We start from the raw sequence: 25,903 nt of genomic DNA on the forward strand, positions 1-25,903 counted from the left end.
TCAATAATAGCTCATTGCCAGGGGGTGTGGAAGCATAAACCTAGCAATAGGCCAATTCCATCATTAAGTAGTTTCCAGTTAAGTGAGTATCCAGGCCATAGGAACTTCCATTTTCCCCATTTTGAAGGTAGAGGGTTACTGGAGCCACCTGCAATCATAGGGCAAGAAAAGAGTCCAGTGTTTGAGACAAGTTTCAGTTCTGTTTAGAAGGCAAGGATGTTTAAGTTTGTGGATCAAGAGCACCCAAGGAAGCCATTTTGATGGTACTTCATCCAAGAGGGCTAAGAGCCAAAACAAGAGGATCTCAGCAGTAAGAAGCTGTGTAACAGACCACCAGGAGCAGAACCCGGGAAAGTCACAAAAATTCACCTAGAGAGTACCACATTAGGAAATTGTGCCATTTGGTGGTCCCAGCAGAGGTCACCAGACAGCCCACATATATACCCCATATCATAATCAGCTTTTGAATATCTGCAGTGATGGTGGACATGACAACCAGCCAGGGTCAGTCAAATAAGCTCCATTGGCTCCAGAAAACTGAAATCTTTCATCTTTCTTCTGCTTCATCTTCCTATGTCCCAATCCTGGAAGAGCCATAAAAATTTTGGAGGCAGGAAGAAGCTAAAAAAAAATAGTAAAAGAACTAATTATATCCTTTCTTCACTTCTGTGGACTAGCAGAAAGGGGAGGCCTTAAATTGTATGAGATCTCTGGCTTCTGCTTAGGTGTAAGTCCAGGGAGAGGAAATCCCGGGGCAAAATACCTCTAAAAACCTAAATCAGTCAAAGGGAGAAATAAAGTTTAAAATCCATTTACTGCTCACAAACTGCAATCCTGGGCCATCTCTCTTTCCTGCTCCCACAGAAGCAAAACCGGCCCTCCCCTCACCTCTCAGGTACAGATAAGACCTCCATTGCCCAGATTACCCATTGACATGGAGATGAACTTCTCTCTACCCCTAAGGAATGATAGAAATGCACTAAAGCCATACTTTCCTCCAACCTTGAGCACCTGTTGATATGCAGATATACTAAAGCCAGGCAAGATATTCTGGAAATACTACAATTTTACCCACATTAGGATACAGAAATCTGGAAAGAGCATCTCACCCTTATAACAATAATAACAATAATAACAGTAGCAACAAAACCAAACAACTGGAAAATTCACAACTCTTCTAGAACCCAATGAAGAGCAAAAGTGACAAAGCAACTAATCTCAAATTAAAGGAAAGATAAGAGCCGCCAAAAAGAGATAGGAAATGAGCTCTTGCTTACTGGCACAGTCTCCAGAAGACACTTGTAAGAAGGCTTCCACTAAATGTTTTTAACCAATTCCTAAAAGGTAAGGGTGGGCTATCAAGAGAATATAGAACCCCAGAGGGCTACAGGCACAAGAGGAATTCACAACCACTCATGGACTCTTCTCTGTGGTCCACATTGGATGCTCACAAAAAAAAAAGACTAGGATAAGAACAACAGTCCTGAGAACATGTCCCTCATGGCAGAGTCCTGGGGAAGGAGCATAGGAGCCACTGTGGGAAGGCAGAAGTTCCACCCAATCCTTCTCTCTCCATAGGAATAAAAGCCTTACATGCTGTGGGAAGGTGACAAATACTGTCACCCTTAAGGCACTGTGAAAGCCAAGTGCAGATGGAAGAGGGAACAGAACATAATCCTTTACCCCTAAGGAAGGGGTAAAATACATACTGGGCCCAAGATTATACCTGGAAGTATAACACAAGCACCAAGAATGCTACCCCCATCCAAGATCATGGGACACAGTACATTTGTAAGACAAGGTTAATCAGAACAGCAGAGAACAGCATGCCCCTCTGTGAGGAAGTTGGGGTTCCTATAGCCAGGATCCTCACTGAACTTAAACCACCTAATGATGTAACTGGCCTGGTGCTAGGCTACCACTTCCACACCTTTAGGCAATAAACTATTATTGCACTATATAGAGAGCTCGGCCCAGTGCTCTGTGTGGAAGTAGAGATGCTAGTGCTCGACCTACCATGGGGAGAACAAGCTGGGTAATAAACCCTTTCACCTCAAAGAACATTTTTCTGTCAATTTCTTTGGTCACATTGATTCTATAGCGAACTTGCCCGGGGCTGAAACCCATTGGCAAGACAATTGGCAAAAATTGGCAGGGTTCATTGTTGACCAAGGAAAAAAAGACAGGCAACCCTTATGGGAGGGGTGCTTCAGTGGGCTGTCCCTGTGAGTGGGGAGACAGTGGATTGTCCCCCAGTGGGTATGTGGTCTGAGGTGGCTTGCCTCCTAGAGAGCTGGGCTCCACCCCAGGACTGGAGGCAAGTGGAGGTGACACCCGAGGCTGTAGGGGTGGCCTTGGTATAGTAAGTAGGTCTTTTGAGAAACAGTGCTCGTGAGGCAGCGGGGACTGTGGGTTGGCTGCTTCTCACAGTATTAAAAAGGTCTACAGAAGAGACCCAAGAAATGGCAGCATGAGAACATGAGCTGCAAAATTCCATGGATTCCCTGAAGAAGTAAATGGCATTGATGCAAGAGGAGGTGGCATGAGAATGCAAGCTGAAAACTTCTGTGGATTCCCTGAAGAAGGAAATGGCATTGATGCAAGAGGAGACAGCATGAAAACACTGACAGCAGGTGTCATTGGAGAGGCTAAAGCAATGAGAACCCTGAAAGAAATAAGATCTGTTCTTCACAAGAAGAATTTACAGGGTCCCAAGAAGGTTACAAGGACCCAGATGTGGGTTGATTTAATATGAGCAGTAGCAGATGGAAGGAAATTAGATGGAAAGTCAAATAGGATCTTACTAGAGCTATGGCAACAGCTGAAACCATTAAGACTAAAGAGGCAGAGGTCAGAGACAGAGCCATGAGTCTGGCCTGTGTGTTTGCAAGACTCCCTGGTGGACAGCAAGCCAACCTCATTGAGCCCACACAAGAAGGTGATTGGGGAACATGGTTTGACTGAAGGGAAGGTCAAGATATCTGCCCTGAGGGACCAGGGGGAACTGGAGGCCACATGTTGAAATAGCTATCCATTGGTCCCCAGTGAACATACAATGTGTCCTGGCTCTGGTGAACACTGGGGCTGAATGTTCACTGATTCATGGTAATCCCGAGCAGTTCCCCGGTACTCTCACTACCATAGATGGATATGGGGGTAAGGCTGTTAGAGTGAAAAAAGCCCAAATCCCTTTGGGAATAGGGCATCTATCCCACAAAGAGTATACCATGTATATATCTCCTATCCCTGAGTATATTTTGGGGATTGATATCCTGCAGGGTCTATGGGTGCAGACCACTGCAGGTAAGTTCAGACTGAGAGAACATGGGATGAAGACAGTTCTGAGGGGACATGCTAGGCACCTGCCCATAGCTTTGCCTGTACCTCGGTGGGTGACTAATACCAAATAATACAAACTGCCTGGAGGTCATAAAGAGATTGGAGAAACTCTACAGGAGCTGAAAGCAGTGGGTATTATAAAGCCCACCCATAGTCCTTTCAATTCCCCAGTGTGGCCAGTGAAAAAGCAAGATGGCTCCTGGTGTATGACTATGGATTACAGAGAACTGAATAAAGTCCTCCTATGCATGCTGCTGTCCCCTCTATTGCAGTCTTGATGGATACACTCAGCCATGAACTAGGAACATACCATTATGTGGTAAATCTTGCTAATGCCTTCTTTCCATTGACATTGAGCAGGAAAGTCAGGAACAGTCTGCCTTTATGTGGGAAGGACGGCAATGGACTTTCACCATCCTCCCACAGGGATACCTCCACAGCCCCACCATCTGTCATGGACTTGTAGCCCAGGACTTGGCTACATGGAAGAAACTGCCAGTGGTGCGGCTGTACCATTATACTGATGATGTCATGCTCACGTCCGATTCTCTTTCACATCTACAAGGTGCAGCACCAAGACAGCTGTAACATTTACAGGAGAAAGGATGGACTGTGAACAGCACCAAGGTTCAGGAACCTGGTTTATCTATCAAATTCTTGGGGGTTGTCTCATTGGGTAAGACCTAAGTTATAACGGAAACAGTTATAGATAAAGTCCAGGCTTTTCCTACCCCTACAACTGTAGCATTGCTACAGGAGTTTCTGGTTCTTCTAGGCTACTGGAGAGTGTTTATCCCACACTTGGCACAAATTCTGAAGCCCTTATACCAGTTGGTACAAAAGGGCATCAGGTGGGACTGGGATGAGACATGTGCATCTGACTTTACCACAGCAAAATGGGCAGTCAAGGCCATGCAGGCCTTGAGTGTGATTGACCCATCCAGGCCCTGCGAGCTGGATGTTCATGTGACTGAAGATGCTTATGGCTAGGGTCTCTGGCAGTGGCTTGAACAAACTCGCTAACCTGTTGGATTCAGGTCACAACTCTGGAAAGGGGCAGAGGTATGATACACTTTGATAGAAACCAACTGGCTGCCATGTATCACACCTTGCTGGATACAGAACCCCTCACTGGAATGGACCTGATAAAGGTAATAACCATCTATCCCATCTTGGGGTGGGTACGAGACTGGACCCAAAAGCCAAGGAGTGGTGTGGCACGAACACCCACACTAGCCAAGTGGGATGCTTGCCTACAGCAGTGTAGTGCCCTCTCTAGTAGCCCCTTGAGTGAAGAACTCCAAAGCTTATTGGGGCCAGTGACATTTACTAGTGAAAAGCAGGAAGAACTTGCTTTTGAACCATTAGTAGCAGAGAGTCCCTATCGGGAGGGAATAGCCCCTATACCCGAAGATGCATGGTACACAGATGACTCCAGCCATGGGCAGCCCCCAAAATGGAGGGCCATAGCTTTCCATTCTAAGAATGGATGGAAGATGGTGAGGAGAAGAGCAGCCAATGGGCAGAGTTGAGGGCTGTGTGGCTTCTGATCAGCCAGGAGTCCTCCCCTATAGTTGTCTGCACTGACAGCTGGGCTGTCTATCAGGGCTTGACCCTGTGGCTACCAACCTGCTACCATGCCAACTGGCTGGTTGGTCACTGACCCCTTTGGGGCCAAGAATTGTGGCAAGATTATGGGCCTGTGGTCAGACTAAAATAATTACAGTATACCATGTGACAGGTCATTTGCCACTGGCATCCCTACGAAATGATGAAGCAGATAAATTGGCCCAGATACGTTGGTTAGAAGGAAAGCCTGCCTCTGATGTAGCTCAGCAGTTATACCAGCATTTGCTGCATGCAGGGCAAAAGACAATGTGGGCTGTAGCCCATCTGTGGGCCTTTGACCTTTGAAGAAGTTAGTAGAGCCTGGCAGGAATGTTTCGTGTGCCCCAAAAGGGACTTACACTGAGTTCCACAGCAACATGGGACAATAGCTAAATGGCAGATAACCCTCGTCAGATGGTAGATAGACTATATTGGGCCTCTACCTGTGTCAGAAGGATATCGGCATGCTATGAAATGCATGGACACAGCTACTGGACTTCTGGTTGCTTTTCCTACCTGTTGTGCAGACCAGCAGATGACCAAAAGAGGCCTGGAGCATCTCTTTGCTGCCTATGGCTGACCACAGGTAATTGAGTGTGATCAGGGCACCCATTTTACTGCACATATACTGCAAGAATGGGTGCAAAAGCTGGAAATCAAATGGAAATTTCATGTGCCATACAATCCTACCACAGCAGGCATGGTAGAAAGGACCAACGGCTTGTTAAAATTCAGACTAAAGTCAGATATCAATAGTCTGCAGGGATGGTCAGTCCACTTATGGACAGTGCTACAGCGTTTGAACGAGAGACCCTGAAAGGGAGCCCTCAGCCCTGTAGACATGTTAACACATATTCCTGCCTCCCCTATACAACTGCAAGTACAAACCAAGGAAGAATCACTGAAGCCGAGGTTCGGCCACCAGAATAACATCTTGCTGCCAGCACCAACTGCACTGAACCCTGGAGACTCCATTGAGTGGATGAGGCCTTGGACCTTTCAACACATGGACCAACAATGGCTGGCTCTCCTGGCATCTTGGGGACAAGGCCTGGAAGCTGGCCTCCTGTGTATTCCTGGAATAACAGCAGAGTGGCCGCCAAAGGTCACAGTAGTATATCCTGAATGGTCAGAAGGTAGGAGCATCTTACCGGAGAGTTTTGTTTTATTATTATGGCCAGTGCATGCACCTCCAGTAGCACTATACATAGATCCTTGAGTAACCCCCATGGTGAACGGAGTAAAAGTATGGTATACTAGACCTCGAAGGGACCCCCTTACAGTCCTATCACAGGACCACTCTCTTGCATGCATCTTAACTGATGGACAAGATTTGCCTATGTTGGTGTCTTATCACCCCTAAAGTCTTTATGGATTGTGAAACTCCTCTGGCTTGAAGATTATTATAATTTTTTGTTGCCTGTATCAAAATCTTGCTGTATCTTAATTTTCTTTATCTCTAAGTTGTTGTTATCTTCTGTTGCTATTGTGGAATCTGGTTACAGTGCTCCAGCTTTCTTGCACAGGGACCATTGCGGAAGATTGAAAGTGTGTAGATTGTAACATGAGAATCCTGGAGGGGTGGAGTGTGGGGAAGTTGGGGTTCCTATGGCCAGGATCCTCACTGAACTTAAACCACCTGATGATGTAACTGGCCTGTTGCTAGGCTGCCATTTCTACACCTTTAGGCAATAAACTATTATTGCACTATATAGAGAGCTCGGACCAGTGCTCTGTGTGGAAGTAGAGATGCTAGTGCTCGACCTACTGCCAGGAGAACAAGCCGGGTAATAAACCCTTTCACCCCAAAGAACGTTTTGCTGTCAATTTCTTTGGTCACATTGAATCCATAGCGATCTTTCCCGGGGCTAAAACCCATTGGTAAGACACCCTCACCTCCCACCTCCAGTGTAACGAGCTTCTAGTAACAAGTAACAGTGATCTATTGCTGGGAGAGAGGCAAGAGCATACAGAAAGACCCTTTGTGAGGAGCAGTGCAAAGGAAAGCAGGAAATAGAGGGCACACTCAGATGAATTCTGAAGAGAATTTAATGAAAGGACTATATACAGAAGGGAAGGAAGATCCCAGAATTAATGAGAAGGAATGCTGAGGAACTAATGGACAAGCAACAAGAGGAAACAAGGCTTAAAGTGGCAAAGAGAAGAAACAGTGTAATTGGAGTGATAGCTATAGCCAGGCAAGCAGGGCCACCTGGCAGGTGTATAGTGATCTCATCTCCTTCTCATGTCATTCATTGGATAACCCAACCAAAAGAGGGTCAGGGTGCTGGGGTGTTGCAATCCATAAATCAGTCCCTTGGGGCACAGAGCAGAACCAAGAAGGGTAGAAAATGGATGGAGCAGATGCAAATGGAAAATGCCCAGCATAATACACCCTTGCTTTCTTCCTGCAGCAATGCTCATTTTATCTCCATAGTCTTGGCAGCCTCTCTCTCTTCAGGTCTCAGACCCAGGCCTCCTTTTGTTTTCTCTTGATCCTCTCTCCAGATGATAATCATACACTTCCATGACTTCTGATGTCACTGGTTTGCTGATTATTGTTATATTTCTATTAGTATAGTCCTCTCCTTGAGTTGTAAACTCAGATCCAACTGTCTTGACAGCTACTCTCAGGTGTCTCAGACATTGCTTTTCTGACCCATCTAAGCCTATTAATAGTCTTGATTTCCCCCTCCTAGCTTCCAATTCTTCAACAAGTCCTATTAATTCCAACACTAAAATATATCCCAAATCTATCTATGCCTTCTCCTTGTAATCCTTGCCACCCTATTATTCCTGATCTTTACACTTCTCTCCTGTCTCTTCCAATTCACTCTAGACTCCACAGCCAGATGGAACATCTTAAAATGTAGACTATAACATGTTACTTTCCTGTTTAAACTTTACAGTGCCTTCCTCTCCTACCTGTCTTTGCCATACTCCTGCTTACTGCTCTCCAGCCACATAGGCTTTCTTCTGTACTCACAGGAGACAAACTCTTTCCTGACTCAGGGGCAACCCTTCTCCAACAAGTCACCACTCCCACCTGGCCGCATGTTTCAGAAGCTGTTTCTGTCTCATCCCTCAGGGTGGTTTAAATGTTTCCTCCTCAGGAAGTCTTTCCCTAGCCACCTTATTTGAAGTAAGTTCTTTCTCTATCCCATTATTTTCTATCTCCACACTTAGTTTATTTCCTTCTTAGCATCAATAAGGCTCTAATTTATCTGTTTATTTGTTTGGTTGTGTTTTTGTCATTCTCTCATACTAGACTGCAAGCTCCATAAAGCAAGGATTATTATGCTCTGTGACTGTTTCAACACCCCTATGTCCCCTGAACCTAGCACAGTGATTGATTAAAGCAGATATCCAGCAAATAATACAATACCTTATTATGTTTTCCATGTGCCAGGGACTATTCTTAGTTCCATAAAAATACGATTGCATTTAAGTCTGCATAACAAATCTAACAAGTAGGTATTAATATAATTCTCATTTTACAAATGAGGAAACTGAGGCATAGATAGTTTATGATCCAATTACTACCATTGCAATTATTTTGGGTTGTTGTGAGGAAACAGGCAGGTTAATGTGTAAATGCTGCTTTCCAGCATTTTCACCTGAATGAAAGCTAATTGATCAATGGGGTTCTGAAACAAAGAAGGTTGTTCAGTATTTCAAATAGAGGAAACTAGAGGGAAAATTAAGAAAAGGCTAGATCAAAACTGAATCTACCATTTATTGAGTGCTGACAATCTGCCAGGTACTGTGATGAACATCTTGCATCCTCTGTATGTTTAATCTTTACAAAAACCCTGTGACATTCGTATTAGTATCCATTTCTAAAGCTGAGGAAAGTGAGGCTCAGGAAGATAGGGTGAGACAACTAGTAAATGACAAGGCCAAGATTGGGACCACTCAGGACTAACTTCAAGTCTATACTCTAAGTTATTAGGCAATACAACCTGAATGAAAATGATTATAGAGTATTTAAGTACATTGCCAGAAGGTTATTTAGTAGTCCTAAAAGGTAAAGTTGTGTTGAATCATGGCAAGTAGATTATGACAAGTTTCAATGGATTAGTCCTGAAACCACAGATAGCAACACAAAATAAAGTCAAAGAGGAAGAGGAAAAAACTACTTTAACACTAAATGCCCATAAACAGAGTTAGCAGTAATCCCTTCTATTAGCATGGAAATTCCAAATAAATGATAATAGCTCATGAAAGAGAGGTGCTTGGCCACCAAATCATTTATCTGTTTAAAGTTTAACATTTTTAGTTCAAAAATCGTTTGATTATGTGTTGTGTTATGTTGTTTGGATTTCTTTGGGGGAAGGGGACTATGACCTTAAAAGAGAAATATGGCCTTTTTTCTTAAAAGAGAAAAATGATCATTGGTTCATTCAAGGAACTATATAAAGGTTTTCTAACAAACTGGAGTAAGAGGGGTTATGAGGGAAATTTATCCACCCCTTAAAAATTTATCGAATTCATATTTCAGAAGCTATTTCATTTTCCAAAACATTAACAAAAATGTAGTAGCTGGCATTTTGCATTTAACAGTTGGCTTTTTAAATATTAGCATTTGACTAAACAGGGCAGAGAAATGAATTGCTAAATATTAACAATGGAAATGAAGATCAATCAGAAATGACGATACAAATATCTAAAATGATGACATAGGTCAACATAAAATTAATTTACTGGAAAAATTAACACAAATCTTCGCAGTAATATAGTTGTTGTGTGATATTTACAAAATAAAAACCAGGGCGGGGGCGGAGGGAGTGAGAGCTTTAATGGGCTACCTTACAAATTCTCCTAATTCTCGTTCACACTAGTCAAATAATAATGTTATTTGATGATTTCTATCATTATTATATTTACTTATTAACACATTATTCTAGGGCTTTCTTTTAAACTGCAATAGAAAAAAAAAATTTTCTAATGCCTTTCATCGGCAGATACTTAGAAAGGCAGGGTGTCACAATCGCGTTCAGATAGATATGACCCTCTCTAGTCATCGTAGAAAACTAAGGTATCCGCTTCCCTCGGCGCCACGGAAACGAAACTGCATCAGGCTCCGCCCCACAGCCTGCAGTGCTAGCCAGTCAGGGCGCAGCCCGGGCAGATCGCGTGTTGGTGTCATGGCGGCCTGCAGGCATTGCTGTTCGTGCCTCCGGCTCCGGCCGCTGAACCACGGTCCCCTCCGTCTGCCAGGGCGGGATCGGGCACTCACCCAGTTGCAGGTGCGAGCACTCTGGGGTGGCGTGGGGTCCCGAGCCGTGGCTGTGGACTTAGGCAACAGGTAAGGAACAGCGTTTCTCTGTCCTTTCACAAGGCGTCCTGTCCGGCAAGACCGAGTATATTCACCTCCCAGGGTAGGAATGCGGCAGCCCCAGTCTCATTTCCCCCCTCTGTACCCGAAACCTAAATTCCATATTTCCCTTTCCAGATTTGGAGTCTGTCTGTCTCCTAGTACTCTCCCGCTCGCCGTGCTGTCTCGGCCTCGTGACCTTCGTTTCTTGGTCCTCCTCCATGCCCTACTACAGACTTCTTTTCTCCTGTCCACCTGATTCCCATTCTTTTTACTTTTTACTTTCTGGGACTCCTCGACTCTGAAGTGGGAAACTTGCTAGCTCGGGATAAAGAGCTGACAACGGATTCTTATGTAACCGATCCCCTTTATTGCCTAAAAGTGGCCAGTGTGACCCCAGGTAGGAAGGGAAGGGAAACGTCAGTTTATTGAACGTTAGTTATACGGTAAACTCTTTTTAAACCTGCAATAGAGGTACTAGTACCCCCCATTTCATAGTTAAGGCAGCAGAGGCTCACAAAAAGAGGTTAAATAACTTTCCCAGAGTCAACAAACCTAGTACTATGAGACTAGGATTTTGAACATGAATTTCTCTTACAAACCCCGTATTTTTTCCAGGGGTCCATTTGTCAGAATTCATGTCCAAAATCACTTTTTAAAAACTCCTACTTAGATCATTTTTAGAACAAACAAAACTGCTAATGAGTACTCTACATTTTTTACATATACTTATAAAAATTTTTGACCTTAATTCAGACAAAAAGCTGAAAAATCCGTCCTAACTTAACTGAATGACAGATCTTGAACAAGTAACTTCTCTTTTTGGTCCTAAAATGAACAGACTGGACCAGATCAAGGGTCTGCAAACGTTTCTGTAAGGGGCTAGACAGTAAATATTTTAGGCTTTGTGGGCTGCATACTGTGTTTACAAATCATTTAAAGATGTACAAAGCATTCTTAGCTGAAAGGATGTATAGAAACAAACAGACTATAGTTGGTTGACCGCTAAACTAAATGATTTTTAAGGCTCTTTCCACCTCTGACATTATTTCTGATTTTTTGAGGGAGAGGATATCCCTTCCATTCTTCAAGGGCTGAACACTCTGAAGAAATGCTCCAGAACATTTCAGTGGGCACCTACTATGTCCCTACCACTAGGGACTCAAAGCAGCAGGATCAACCCCTGCACTCCAAATTTTCCATAAATAATCTACTTTGAATCTTTCATTTATTAGCCAGTTTGGACCTCTTTTGCAGCTACCTCTTTTTAAGCCTAAATAATGTGTTGTAATTAGATTAATAAATATCATACCTGCTAAGTCAATTCTTTCATCTCTCAAGTTTGTTGTTTGTAGCACTTACTGAATGACTACTATGTACCATGTATATTTGTTATCATACATACTTACAATACCCTAGGAGGTTGTGTACTGTTAAGGTATTTTTCAGATAGTGTATTTAATACAGTAATTTTTGAGGCAATTGTTTTGATTTTCATTTCAGCAATGTTTTATTGAGCATTTATTCTGTACAGAGCACTGGAGATATAGTCTAATGGAGGAGTAAAATACAAGTTTAATGCAGGGGGAAACAGTGTGGGAAGGGTATGGACTGGGTGCTAAGGGAGCACAAAGGTGTACTGATCCCACCCTAAAGCTTGCCACTGAAGGTGAAATTTAAAGGGCAAGGAGGAATATTAGTCAGGAGAAAGTAGCATAGAAGATGGCAAGTGCAACTGTAGGGAGATGACAGAGTGCATTTGAGTAGCTACAAATAACTCACTATAGAGGGAGCAAAAGGTGAAATGTGGGTTTAGCAACAAAAATGAGGCCAAATCATAGAAATGTTTGGGTTTGTTTTGTTTTAGTTTTGTATTACAAATTTTTTGTGCTGTAAGTTGGAGGAAGGTAGTTACATTCCATTTCATTCTGCAGATGTTTCTGAAAATGTTCCTTAAGCATCTCTTTCCCTAAAGTTCTATTCCCTGTGGCAGATGGCTCCTCTCTTCCCATTCTGTCTTTCTCAGCTACCTCCTCCCACTCTTCTCTTCACCAATAGGATCTCTCTGCTCATCCTATCCTTTTTATTATTTATTTTTTCAAAAGTATTTTTTTATTACATATTAATTCACATTACGTGAATTAATTCATGTGGTTCCACATTTAAAAAGCTCAAAAGTGTCCCTGCCATATAGTTCCACAGCCACCCAGTTCCAATCCCCAGGAGCCACTTTGGACTTATTAGTCTTGTATGTATTTGGAGATATTTTATACATGATGTATTAAAGAATAAATTGGTGAGAGGTAAAATCAATCATAAAATGCAAGCTGTAACAGGTTGCACCAAAAACAGAACTAGAAGTACACCGGCAGGAAAAAATGAGATAGGTCGGTTAACCAGCTGAGATCATGGGATATAATGGAAGGTAACCACTTGGTTCTTTGCATAATATAGACTGCACACATGTATAGAAGAAAACCAGTTTAAATTACAAGGCAGTTTGAACAGGGCAGTCACCATGGTAAGACCATAGGACTATTTGGTGGGTGGCCTACAACCCTTAAATAAGATACTGGGTAGATTCAACAGAGGGAACAAAGAAGGTAGGAAGGTTTCATGTTTGAATAAATATGTAAATCCAAGTATATTTGTGGTACTGTAGACCTATTTATTTTTCTAACTGATTCAGTCAATCCCCATTGTAAATACATTAACCTAAAAGCTTAATTTTGCTCCCTTGGCTCTACTTGTCTGTCTGTTTAACAACTGGGAGGGCAGGGCTGGTTCTTAGCAAGGGACGGGGTAGTCCACTTCTTGCTCACACTTGTGTGTACATGTGCTCTCTCCTTTGGTACACTGCTCATTCCTACAGCTAGGTGGGGCCACGTGACTGGTTTTCACCAGCAGAACCTGAGAAGTGATATATATCATCCTCAGACTAAAGTGGTCCTTTTACTCCAATGAAGCCTGCCATTATTCAGCGAGAACCCATGTTCTTAACCTCTGTGTTCTATTGCCTTCTCTGCCCAACTGATTATATCACAATCAAAGAATAAAGATTTACCATCAGCAAGGATAGTCAATATTCAATAGAATATGCTTTTAAATTCCCCAGTACTTTTTTTGTTTATTCATTCATCCATTGACAGACATTTGAGTTGTTTCCATTTTGGAAGTGTTATAAATAATGCTGCTATCAAATCATTCATTTGCAAATTTTTGCAAGGACATATGTTTCCATTTCTCTTAAGTATATACCCTGGAGTAGAATGCTATGTAATAAAGTACTTCTCAGTTTAACCTTTTGAGGAATTGCCAGATTACTTCCCAAAGCAGGTGCACCATTTTACATTTCAGCAGTATGTGAAGGTTCCAGTTTCTGCACATTCTCACCAACATTTATTATTGCTCTCTTTGATTATAACCATCCTAGTAGATGTGAAGTAGTATCTCATGGTTTTGATTTGCATTTCCCTGGTGGCTAATGATGTTGAGCGTATTTTTATGTACTTATTGGCCATTTGTAAATTGTCTTTGGAGAAGCATCTATGCAAATCCTTTGCCAGTTCTAAAAACTGGTTTGTCTTTTTATTGTTGAGTTGGGAAATTCTTTGCATATTCTAGATACAAGTCCTTTATCAGATACGTGATTTGCAAATACATTCTCCTGTGGGTTTTATTTCACTTTCTTGATGGTATCCTTTGAAGCGTGAAATTTTTAAGTTATAATGAAGTCCAATTTATCTGTTTTTTACTTTTGTCCCGTGTGCTTTTGATGTCATACATAAGAAGACATTGTCAAAACCAAGTTTATAAAGATTTACTAATGTTTTCTCCTAAGAATTTATTACAGTTTTAGTTCTTACATTCAGATCTTGATACATTTTGAATTAATTTGTATTTATAGCATGAGAAAGGGAGGCCAACTTCATTAACTTTCTGCATTTAAATGTCCAGTTGTCCAAGAACCACTGGTTGAAATGACTGTTCTTTCTCCCATTGACTTTGTCTTGACACTGTTGTTGAACATGAAGGTCTTTGTAAGCAACATTTAGGAGTTTATATTTTGCTCTGAAAGCAATGGGGGATATTTTAAAAGCTTTTAAGTAGGGAAATGATTCAGTTTGTGTGTTCAAAGACTACTTTAGTCAACAAGGCATGGGATAACAAGATACTAAGATAAGTAAATGAGAATTAACATTTAAGAAGACTGTTGGCTTTTGGACCTTCAAAATTTTTTTCTCTCTCATTCAGATTATTTCTGCCTTGGTTTCTGTATTTTTCCTTAAGCAGTTTTTAAATTCCCCAGTACTTTTAATAAGGATATGAACGCTATCCATTTTTTTGTTGGTTGGCTTGTTTATTTTTTGCTGGGTGGGGGGCCTATATGGGGCTTGATAACCTTTAGTTCTTACAGAATCTTTGATTGTTATATTATGCTGGGAATTGTACCGATGACCTAAGTCTCTCTGTATTATGTTTTTATTTTTAAACAGAAAATTAGAAATATCCTCTGGAAAACTGGCCAGATTTGCAGATGGCTGTGCTGTAGTACAGGTAAAAAGTCCAGGTTTTTAAATTTTCTTAAGATCTCTTCCAATGGAGTCTGTGTTATTCTATAAAGAAATTCTGTAATGCTTTTCTAGAGAAAGTAATTTTACTATTTTCTTCAATAGTAATACTTGAGAAATTTTCTTCACATAGAGCCTAAATTTCCTTGTAAGAAGTAGAAAATATGATTATATGTGACTAAGCTATCAGTAAGCCTTTTCTCCTTTTAATTCTACTGCTTTTGAAAAGATCAGTGACTATTATAATACAGATGATAATCATGTAGAAGGAATCAAGATTGAATTACTTGTGAATACTTATTTTCATTGTCATTGTGTCACAGTTCTCTATCCTTAGGTTTAACTGGAGGGAGGATTCATTCAGTCACTACTTATATGATAATATCTGATTTTGAAGGAACTTACTCGTGTTGTTGTTTATGTCTAACTAAGTCAGGTGACACTGCCGTGATGGTCACAGCAGTCAGTAAAACAAAACCTTCTCCTTCCCAATTCATGCCTTTGGTGGTAAGTATTTGCTGATTTATCTGAACCATAATGTAGCATAAATGTAGAACTTGTAATATTTTTGCCCAGTCTAGTGATTACAAAATATAGACTTCCTGCAACAAATGATGTTCCTTAGTTTGATACTAAGCCATGAAAAGAATTTAAACTTATTCTTCATAACCAATTCTTATATTAGTAATAAGCATACTTTAGAATGTCCAGGTGTATAAGTTGACAAGAACAGTAGAAGTGCATGTGTACTTTGATGTTGAATAAGCAATGAATCCATTGCTTTCATAGGTCTCCCTTCAGTTTGAGTCTGCAAGTGTATGTTTGGTAAAGAGTTCATTAGGACTTTATGGCTTCTTTCTATTATGAAAAGAGGAATGCAGTTATATCTGACAGAGTTGATTAAAAAAAGGCAATGTTTGACTTGAACAAAATAAGCTACTTTGGGAAGTAGTGAGTCTGGTTAGTCATCTGACTGCTGAGTGGAAGGCTTTTTTCAAATTAACTTGCTGAAACATTTCTATCTGCTTCCTTACCCTAAGAGAGATAAAATGCTAACAAATAAAATGAAAATATTCTCCACTCTTAGGACTATGTTAGCAACCTCAGGAGATTTACTATCTATATAGTAGTTCTTGGGGAATAGTTTGTTACTGCAAAAGGAATCAGATGAACTTAATTTTTTTCCCGTTGCTACTTCAGGTTGACTATAGACAGAAGGCTGCTGCAGCAGGTAGAATTCCCACAAACTATCTTAGACGAGAAACTGGATCTTCTGATAAAGAAATTCTTACAAGTCGCGTAATAGGTAAGATGTTTAAAGGCATTAACACTCTCTTATATGCCTGTTAGCATCTCTTCTCTTTTATGTCTAACCTACAGTATATTTTAAATTTTCTTTCATTACATTAACACTGCCTGAAGATTATTTACTTTCTGTATCCCCTCACTCAAATGTTGTCTCCATGAGAGAAAAAAACTTTTTGTTTGTTCACTGCTGAGTGCCATGTACCTAGTATACTGCCTGGCACAAAATAGGTATTCAATAAATACTTGTTGACTAAATGAATGAATCTATTGAGTATATAAATTCCATGGTCCATGCCTCTAACTCTGTTGAATCTATCCCTAGTATTTTTCATTTCATGTTCAGCATAGTAATTCCTGAAAGTATTATATTCCTCAATTACTGAAATATGTCTATAATCTTGCAAATCTTTGTTATCCTTAAATATTGTGGATTCATTTGTAGTTTAAAGCTCTATTCAGAAATTGGCAGGTTGCATATGCTTATATGCATTCTTCAGACACAGAATACCAAGAAAGGATTTTCTTTTCTTTTGGTCTGCCGTTGGTTCTTTCCTCTGCTTATGTGTATAACTGATGAATGTGGGACCAAAATGAAAAGTTGCTCCTAATTATCGACTTGTGTGCATCTGCCCTACTAGTTTTTGTTGCTAAGGTATGGTGTGTATTAAATGAAACATTGACATTTATTTGTGACCCTCTCATAAGTCAATCCAAGGGGATTTTTTTTTTCAACTGAACAGCTAGCTGTATTATTTTTTAGCCTGATGTTTAATAGGGGGAAAAGTTTGAACTGTAAAGCAACTTCAGTTAGTACTAATACCTTTTTTTCTTTTGGCAGATCGTTCAGTTAGACCTCTGTTTCCAGCTGGCTACTTTTATGATACACAGGTAGGTTCTGCTTTAGGTTTGTTTCCAGATCAATCAAAACTTACTAATGAGTCTCCATAATAATTCTTAGGCTAAACTTTATAAAGAACACAAAGTCAGAATTTTGGGGGATGCTGCTATATTTTACATTGTGTTTATTATTTTAAAAAGCTGACATTTATTTGATGTCAGTTTGAGCTGATACCTGAATTATGAGTAGGAGTTAGCCAACCTAGGATAAAAATAAATATGTCTTTGAAAGGATGTCATTGCTTCAAGAAGTTATTTCATACATGACAGGCTTATTATTACAATATAAAATAGTTTGTTGGTTTGTTTGGTCTATGCTTACAGAAGACAGCAATAGTTTTATGTAATAGAAATAGTTAATATTTACTGACTACTTTAAACATGTCCAGTATTGTAAATGCTTTACAAACAATATTTCCTATAATTTTCCTAATATCTTTGAGGAAAATGCTGTTATTTTTCTCTTTAGAAAATGAGGAAACTTTTGAGGCTTAATTTAAGTAATTCGCCCATGATCAAGCATGTAATTAAATGATAGCCAGAATTCAGTAGTTTGACTACAAAGCCCATGTTTTTAATCCTATAGAGCTTCTATATTGTAAACCAAGAAATGATAATCCTCCCTAGTAGATTTTTTTTTAAGTGCTTTCAATTTTTTTCCCTTGTACCAGATCCTTTGTAATCTGTTAGCAGTAGATGGTGTTAATGAACCTGATGTCCTAGCAATTAATGGTGGTAAGTATAAAAGTAGAGATTAAAATTATTACTGTTGGGTTTTTTTAAAAGCAATGAAATACTTTTATGTCAGCTCTTTTTCTTTTCTCTTTTAAGCTTCCGCAGCCCTCTCATTATCAGATATTCCTTGGAATGGACCAATTGGTAAGTTAGGATTTGAAATAAATATATTTTAAGGAAATATATTTATATTTTATATGTTTATATATTTTAAGTATTCACATAATTTTAATGTACTTAATATGTAAATTAAATATTTAAATATTTTAGGAAAGTATGGTATAGCAAGGTCATAGGTTTATTGACTCCAATTTATTATCTCTTAGCTGAATTAATGACATTCTAAGACTCCTGTCAGCTGTTTGAGACGTTTTCTTCTTTGCCTTGGGTTTTGTTTCTGACAGAAATGTTATGGTAATAAAGATTTTATGCCATTAGATATTTTTACTTCTTAGTTGCCTCTTCTGTTTGAGGACTGTTTTTTTTTTTTTAGACTGGGAAAATGTCAGAGGACTCTCAGGATAAAAAAACAACTGTCAATATTTTAATATATTTTAGGGGCAGTACGAGTAGGAATGATTGATGGAGAATGTGTTGTAAACCCAACACGAAAAGAAATGTCTTTCAGTACTTTAAATTTAGTGGTTGCTGGAGCACCTAAAAGTCAGATTGGTAAGTTGTTTAAGTACTACATATTCATTTAGGATTCTACTTACAAGTTCTGCCTTCTTAAAAATGTACTTAAACTCTTTTTTGTATGTATGTTTTGCCAGTTAGACATAAAGATTTGTGGGTTTTTTGCTGCCCTATTTTTATTTTGATAGTGTTCTTCATATCAAATAATATCTAAAGTTCTAAATCATGTAATTATTTATTTCCTTAGTTTAAGTATGTTAATTTAGCTAATTCAGTCATTAAGCCTGTTTTAAGTCCTCTAAGAAAGTAGTAACCTATTTAGGGGAGGTGGAAAAGTAGTAGTGAAGAAATGCACTGACCATGAGTCACCTTCACTCCTTGTAACAAAAATGTTACAACTTCATGAATGAAAATCAGAGCCTCCTTCTGTTGAAGAAGAATGGGCATTTATCATCAGAATGACTGGGCTTGAAATCCAGCATCTGACAAACAGCCATGTCACCTTGGACAAATTAATTACGGTGTCTTATAATTTTATTCTGCTACTGACATTTGATCTCTTGGGCTTTTTGTCATGTCATCTTCTGATGTGGGAACATTTTAATGAAGTGTAAACTATTAAACATTTAGTGCTATTTTCTACAGTTAATATGTGAAACATCTCATTACCAGCTTGTTTTGGGCAGTAGTGGCATTGAATTAGGTACTATATGATAGACAAAACATATGTAACAGTTGTATGTTACCTAGATATTAGTTAGAGATTATGTTGTTAAACTAAATAACAAGGCTTAAACAAGATGGTTATTTATTTTTCTCTCAGGTAAAAGAAATTCAGAGGTAGTGAGTCCAGGACAGTTATAGCAGCTCCATGATATCTTAAATCTAGATTCCTTCTAGCTTTCTGCTCTGCTGTCCTCAAGCTGTGGCCCTCATCTTCATTCTTATGGACTGGCTACCAGAGCTCTGGCCAACTCATGTGTCTTACAGGAAAGAGGAAGAGAAAGGAGGGAAATAGCGGAAAGGTGTGTATCAGCTGAGTAGGTCACTCACCCTTTTAAGGAGCTTTCCTAGGAGTCCCCACACAGCAGTTTCTAGTTTCATTGGGCATAACTGTTAACACATGACTGCATCTTTGATTCTCAGAGGCAATGAAATGGTTTTTGGTTCTACTTCCAGAAGGTGGGCTTTATACTGTGGGGAACTATCACAATGTAGAGAGTATTCCAAAAATTTGGGGAAGCCATGAATGACAGATGACCCCTACATCATATTTGATCATTTCAGAAAGGGCCATAAATAAAGTGTTGATTTACTGTTTAAATCTGATTTTTTTAAATCTTTTGTTATTATTATTTTTTTTGCTATTATTAATGTACAATTACATGAGCAATATGGTTACTAGACTCCCCCTATTATCAAGTCCCCACCACATACCCCATTACAGTCACTGTCCATCAGCATAGTAAGATGCTATAAGGTCACTACTTGTCTCCTCTGTGCTCTACTGCCTTTCCCATATGACCCTGCTACGCTACATTATGTATGCTAACCATAATACCCCTTTATCCCCCTTATCCCTCCCTTCCCACCCAGCTTACTAACTTGGTAACTGTTAGTCCATTCTGGGGTTCCATGAGTCTGCTGCTGTTTTGTTCCTTCAGTGTTCGCTTAGTTCTTATACTCTGCAGATGAGTGAAATCATTTGATTCTTGTCTTTTTCTGCCTGGCTTATTTCACTGAGCATAATACCCTCTAGTTCCATCCATGTTTTGCAAATGGTAGGATTTGTGTTTTTCTTATGGCTGAATAATATTCCATTGTGTATATGTACCACATCTTCTTTATCCATTCATCTACTGATGGACACATAGGTTGCTTCCATTTCTTGGCTATTGTAAATACTGCTGTGATGAATACAGGGGTGCATATGACTTTTTCAAACTGGGCTCCTGCATTCTTAGGGTAAATTCCTAGGAGTGGAATTTGAGGAACCTCCATACTGCTTTCCACAATGGTTGAACTAATTTGCATTCCCACCAGTGGTGTAGGAGGATCCCCTTTCTCCACATCCTTGCCAACATTTGTTGTTGTTTGTCTTTTCAATCATGGCGATCCTTACTGGTGTGAGGTGATATCTCATTGTGGTTTTAATTTGCATTTCCCTGATGATTAGCAATGTGGAGCATCTTTTCATGTGCATCTTGGCCATCTGAATTTCTTCTTTGGAGAAGTGTCTCTTCAGCTCCTCTGCCCATTTTTTAATTGGCTTATTTGCTTTTTGTTGAGGTGGGTGAGTTCTTTATATAATTTGGATGTCAACCCATATCGGATATGTCATTTATGAATATATTCTCCCATACTGTAGGATATCTTTTTCTTCTATTGATGGTGTCCTTTGCTGTACAGAAGCTTTTCAGCTTGATATAGTCCCACTTGTTCATTTTTGCTTTTGTTTCCCTTGCCTGGGGACATACGTTAATGAAGAAATTGCTCATATTATGTCCAAGAGATTTTTGCCTATGTTTTCTTCTAAGAGTTTTATGGTTTCATGACTTACATTCAGCTCTTTGATCCATTTTGACTTTACTTTTGGGTATGGGGTTAGACAATGATCCAGTTTCATTCTCTTACATGTAGCTGTCCAGTTTTGCCAACACCAGCTGTTTAAGAGGCTGTCATTTCCCCATTGTATATCTGTGGCTCATTTATCACATATTAATTGACCATATATGCTTGGTTTATATCTGGGCTCTCTAGTCTGTTCCATTGGTCTATGGGTCCATTCTTGTGCCAGTACCAAATTGTCTTGATTATTGTGGCTTTGTAGTAGAGCTTGAAGTCAGGGAGTGTAATTCCCCCCCCACTTTATTCTTCTTCTCAGGATTACTTTGGCTATTCAGGGTCTTTTGTTGTTCCATATGAATTTTAGAACTATTTGCTCAGTTTGTTGAAGAATGCTGTTGGTATTTTGATAGGGACTGTAAAGAAGTATATAATGTTAAGGCCTGCTCGGGGTCATATGAGTTTATCAGGCTCAAGGTATGCACCCCTTTCCCAGAGGAGCTGGGAAACACTCTTGAAAATGTTCCATGTGCACTTGAGAAGAATGTGTGTCCTGTTGCTTTTGGATGGAGTGTTCTGTAGATTTCCGTTAGGTCCATCTGTTCTAATACATTGTTCAGTGTCTCTGTCTCTTTATTTATTTTCTGTCTGATCTGTCATTTGTAGTGAGTGGCATTTTGAAGTCTCCCAAAATGAATGCATTGCATTCTATTTTCCCCTTAAATTCTGTTAGTATTTGTTTTACATATGTAGGTGATCCTGTGTTGAGTACGTAGATATTTATAATGGTTATATCCTCTTGTTGAGTTGACCCTTTCATCATTATATAATGTCCTTCTTTGTCTCTTGTGACTTTGTTTTAAAGTCTGTTTTGTGTGATACTAATACTGCAACACCTGCTTTTTTCTCCCTAATAGTTGCATGAAATATCTTTTTCCATCCCTTTACTTTTCAGTCTGTGTATGTCTTTGGGTTTGAGGTGAGTCTCTTATAGGCAGCATAGAGGTGGGTCTTGTTTTTTTTATCCATTCAGTGACTCTGTGTCTTTTGATTAGTGCATTCAGACCATTTACATATAGGGTGATTATTGATAGCGATTGCAGGCTTTAGATTTGTGGCTACCAAAGGTTCAAGGGCAATTCCCTTACTATCTAATAGTCTAAGTCACTTCGTATGCAATTACAAACACAACCTAAAGATTCTTTTTTTTTTTCCCTCCTCTTTCTTCCTTCTCCATTCTTTGTATGTCATGAATCATATTCTGTTCTCTTTGTCTATCCCTTGGGTGACATCTATTTAGTCTTAGGAGTACTTCCATCTATAGGAGTCCCTCCAAATGCACTGTAGAAATGGTTTGGGGGAGCTAAATTCTCTCAGGTTTTGCTTATCTGAAAATCGTTTAATCCCTCCTTCAAATTTAAATGATAACCTTGCTGGTTAGAGTATTCTTGGTTCGAGGCTCTTCTGCTTCATTGCATTAAATGTATCATGCCACTCCCTTCTGGTCTGTTAAGGTTTCTGTTGAGAAATCTGATGGTAGCCTGATGGGTTTTCCTCTGTATGTGATCTTTTTTCTCTCTCTAGCTGCTTTTAAAATTCTTTCTTTATCCTTAATCTTTGCCATTTTAATTAGTATGTCTTGATGTTGTCTTCTTTTGGTCCCTTTTGTTGAGAGATCTGTGCATCTCAGTGGCTTGAGAGACTATCTCCTTCCCCAGATTGGGGAAGTTTTCAGCAGTTACCTCCTCAATGACTCTTTCTATCACTTTTTCTCTCTTTTCTTCTTCTAGTACCACTATGTTGCGAATATTGTTCCGTTTGGATTGGTCACACAGTTCTCTCAATATTCTTTCATTTTTAGAGATTCTTTTTTCTCTGTACCTCTGCTTCTTTGTATTCCTCTTCTCTAATTTCTATTCAGTTTACCGTCTCTTCTACTACATCTAATCTGCTTTTAAATCCCTCCATTGTATGTTTCATTTCATATATGGAATTTCTTAATGATTGAATCTCCATCTTAAATTCACTCCTGAGTTCTTGAATATTTTTCTGTACCTCCATAAGCATGTTTATGATTTTTATTTTGAACTCTTTCAGGAAGATTGGTGAGTTCCGTTTCATTTGGCCCTTTGGGGTTTGTGAGATTTTGGTCTGAACCATGTTCTTTTGATGTTTCATATTTCTGTGTGGTGCCCTCTAGTGCCCAGAAGCTCCAGTCTCTGGAGCTGCTCAGCCCCTAGAGTGAGTTTGGGGGTCATAGGGGAGCGGAGCTGGTGCCTGGGGGGAGGAAAGATCTGTTACCTGATTCCCGTCTGCGGTGCCTGTCTCCTGTATCAGAGCCAGTGGGCTGAGTACACAGGTGTAAACTTCTGTGCTTGGGGTATCTAGCTGTTGTAGGTGGGGCCTCCTCCTGGCTGGCCTGATGCCAGAGCAGTGACTGCCAGTTTGCGAGCTGGTGCTGTCAGGCCAGGAGGAAGGCTTGGCAGGCTGCGTATCACAGTGGGGGGCCTCAAAGCTGAGGAGCCAGCCAGGGGTATGGAGTGCCTGAAGCTCCCCACAGGTCCCAATCTGCTGGTCAGGGCATGTCCAGACACCCTTATCCTTCTGTCCCTTCTCCCGCACAGCAAGCTCCATGCAAACCCTGCCCCTTCAGCAGCCCTCTTGCTGCTAGGGAGCCAGCCTGTCAGACTGCATGCCTTTCCCTTGTCCTAGAGCGGCCAGGTGTGGATCCCATCCTTCACAAATGGCCGGAATCTGTCTCTCAAGCACTCCGCCTGTCCCAGCTCCCCATCCTCCAGAGCACCACACAATGTAGGTTTCTGCTCACAAAGCAGATCTCTAGGGCTGGGTGTTCATCAGCCCCAGGCCTCCATCCCCTCTCCTGCTCCATTTCTTTTCCTCCTGCCAGTGAGCTGGGGTAGGGGAAGGCCTTGAGTCCCGCCAGATCAAGGCTTTTCGTACATTACCCTGTTTCGTGAGGTCTGCTCTGTTCATGAGGTCTGTGTGCAGTCTGGTGCAGCCTTTTTTCCTGTTGCTGTTTTAGGGTTAGTTGTATTAACTATATTTTCACACTATCTGTGGTTTTGGGAGGAGTTCTCTGTCTCACCTCTCATGCTGCCATCTTGAATCCTCCTCTAGAGTGTTCATTTACTTTTGATTAGTAAATTGATTTGACTGTTTTGCAGGGTTGTTTGGAAGAGATTAGAGTCAAGGTTTATAAAAGTACCCAGCATAATACCTAGTACCTGATAGGCATATTATGGTTAATACCTGCTATTATCCATTAAGTCACAGAAATAAACTTGCTTCTAAATAGACCTATAGCCTCTATCTGCTTCAGAGTTTTAAACTGTTCAGGTTTTAAGTAGACATTGGAGGAATGAATCAAGGATCTTTATTGGATCTTTGGCGTTCCATGGAAATCCCATAAGTAGCCTTCCAGCAGCTGTTCTCACCTGTTGCTCTCTAAATGGAATAAAGAAATTCTAAAGGCTGTGTGAACCCACCAGAAGGTAGTCTTGAGTAATTAGAGGAAGGTTGAGAATGATTCAGAACCAACCTATAAGGAGTCCATTTTCAGAAATTACCAGCTTCCATTTTATGACTTTTGTATTACCATTTCCACAAAGATACTCGACCAGCTCTCTTTTCTTTTGAGAAGTACACCATATGTACATTTGGCCTCATGTTCATGTGTTAAAGTTATTACTGGGCCCAACTCTTATCCCACCATCATGGAACTTTGTGGATACAAAAATACAAAAAAAGTAATAGCTACCATTTCATTATTAAAATACTTAGTAATCCTAATCTTTAAAGTATGACCTTATAAGGGGAAAAACAGTATATTTGTGCTGTCGGCTGCTAGGTTACTTCAATCATTATTCTCCACAATGTCATTTAGGTGCTTGATTTCAACTGGTATATTTATTGTCACTAACCTTTGTGTATTCTAGGAATAATCCAGTAAAAATCTTTAAGAAATCTGTAAAATTCAGTTTTTGCTAATCTCAAAAATACTTTATCTTCAGCTATTGAAAATGGTTAGCAGTTTAGAGCAATCATTTTGACAAGCTTTTATCTTTTAGCTTCTGTGATATTGCTGTCCAGTAGAACTCCTTGCAATGAAGGAAATGTCATATCTGAATATGTGGCTATTGAGTACTTGAAATGTGGCTCAAGTAAAAGAACTGAATTTCTTAACTTACTTAAATGTGAAAAGCTATATTGTACTAGTAGTTAACATAGGTCTATAGACTCAAATTATAAGGAATTTTCTTACAATGTATTTTTTAAATGAATTGCTTTGAAGTTCAATTGATGAAAACAAAATTTGAGGAATATTTGTTTTCTTTGCCATATTTTCATATTCTCTTTTAAAAATCTATTTATTGAGGTATAATTTACAAATGTTAAATGCATTCCATTGCAATTTAATTCTATGCCAGTGAGAGAGGATATCATCTCAATGTCATAGTATCAGAGGAAACTTCTTTGGGCCCCAGTGAAGTACTAAAACCTTACCTACTTTTATTCTCCTCCATTTATAATACACTTGTTTTAATATTCTTCTACATTTAGAACCATAACAGGCAGTGTTACAATTTTTGCTTTTGATTCAACCATCAAGCATAATTTAGAAAACTCAAGAGAAGGAAAATGTACTGTATTTATCCATATTTTTGCTTAAAAATGTTCTTTTCTTTCCTGATACTCCTGGTTTCTTCCTCTTTTCTATTTTTTACTTTTCTATTAAACTTCATTTAACCATTTTATCAGAGTAGGTCTGCCAATGACAAATTTTCTTAGTTCTTCATCTCACTGTCTTGATTTCCCCTTCATTATTAAATATTTTCACTGGGTATAGGATTATGGGTTGACAGTTCTTTTCTTTCAGCACCTGAGAAATATTATGCTACTTCCTTCT

The 25,903-nt window shown here is 39.7% G+C and overlaps 1 protein-coding gene and 1 long non-coding RNA gene across 4 annotated transcripts in view; one reads left to right on the forward strand and one right to left on the reverse strand.

The window, feature by feature from the left end:
• Positions 1 to 25,903, reverse strand: part of LOC118972764 (uncharacterized) — a 294,258-nt gene that overhangs the window by 225,333 nt on the left and 43,022 nt on the right. The gene's annotated exons all lie outside the window — the stretch shown is intronic.
• Positions 10,051 to 25,903, forward strand: part of PNPT1 (polyribonucleotide nucleotidyltransferase 1) — a 40,169-nt gene continuing 24,316 nt past the window's right edge. Inside the window, exons 1-8 of one of the 3 annotated variants that reach the window (XM_073212936.1) lie at positions 10,051 to 10,196; positions 14,761 to 14,821; positions 15,173 to 15,342; positions 16,036 to 16,141; positions 16,982 to 17,031; positions 17,712 to 17,775; positions 17,872 to 17,919; positions 18,334 to 18,447. In XM_073212936.1, the coding sequence (XP_073069037.1) occupies positions 10,095 to 10,196; positions 14,761 to 14,821; positions 15,173 to 15,342; positions 16,036 to 16,141; positions 16,982 to 17,031; positions 17,712 to 17,775; positions 17,872 to 17,919; positions 18,334 to 18,447 (715 nt within the window). In that variant the 5' untranslated portion in view covers positions 10,051 to 10,094. Of the gene's footprint in view, positions 10,256 to 14,760; positions 14,822 to 15,158; positions 15,343 to 16,035; positions 16,142 to 16,981; positions 17,032 to 17,711; positions 17,776 to 17,871; positions 17,920 to 18,333; positions 18,448 to 25,903 lie in introns of all 3 variants that reach the window. The other 2 variants (XM_037020442.2, XM_037020441.2) reach the window with 2 other exon arrangements.

This window comes from Manis javanica, chromosome 1, assembly GCF_040802235.1.
Source record: "Manis javanica isolate MJ-LG chromosome 1, MJ_LKY, whole genome shotgun sequence".
NCBI lineage: Eukaryota > Metazoa > Chordata > Mammalia > Pholidota > Manidae > Manis > Manis javanica.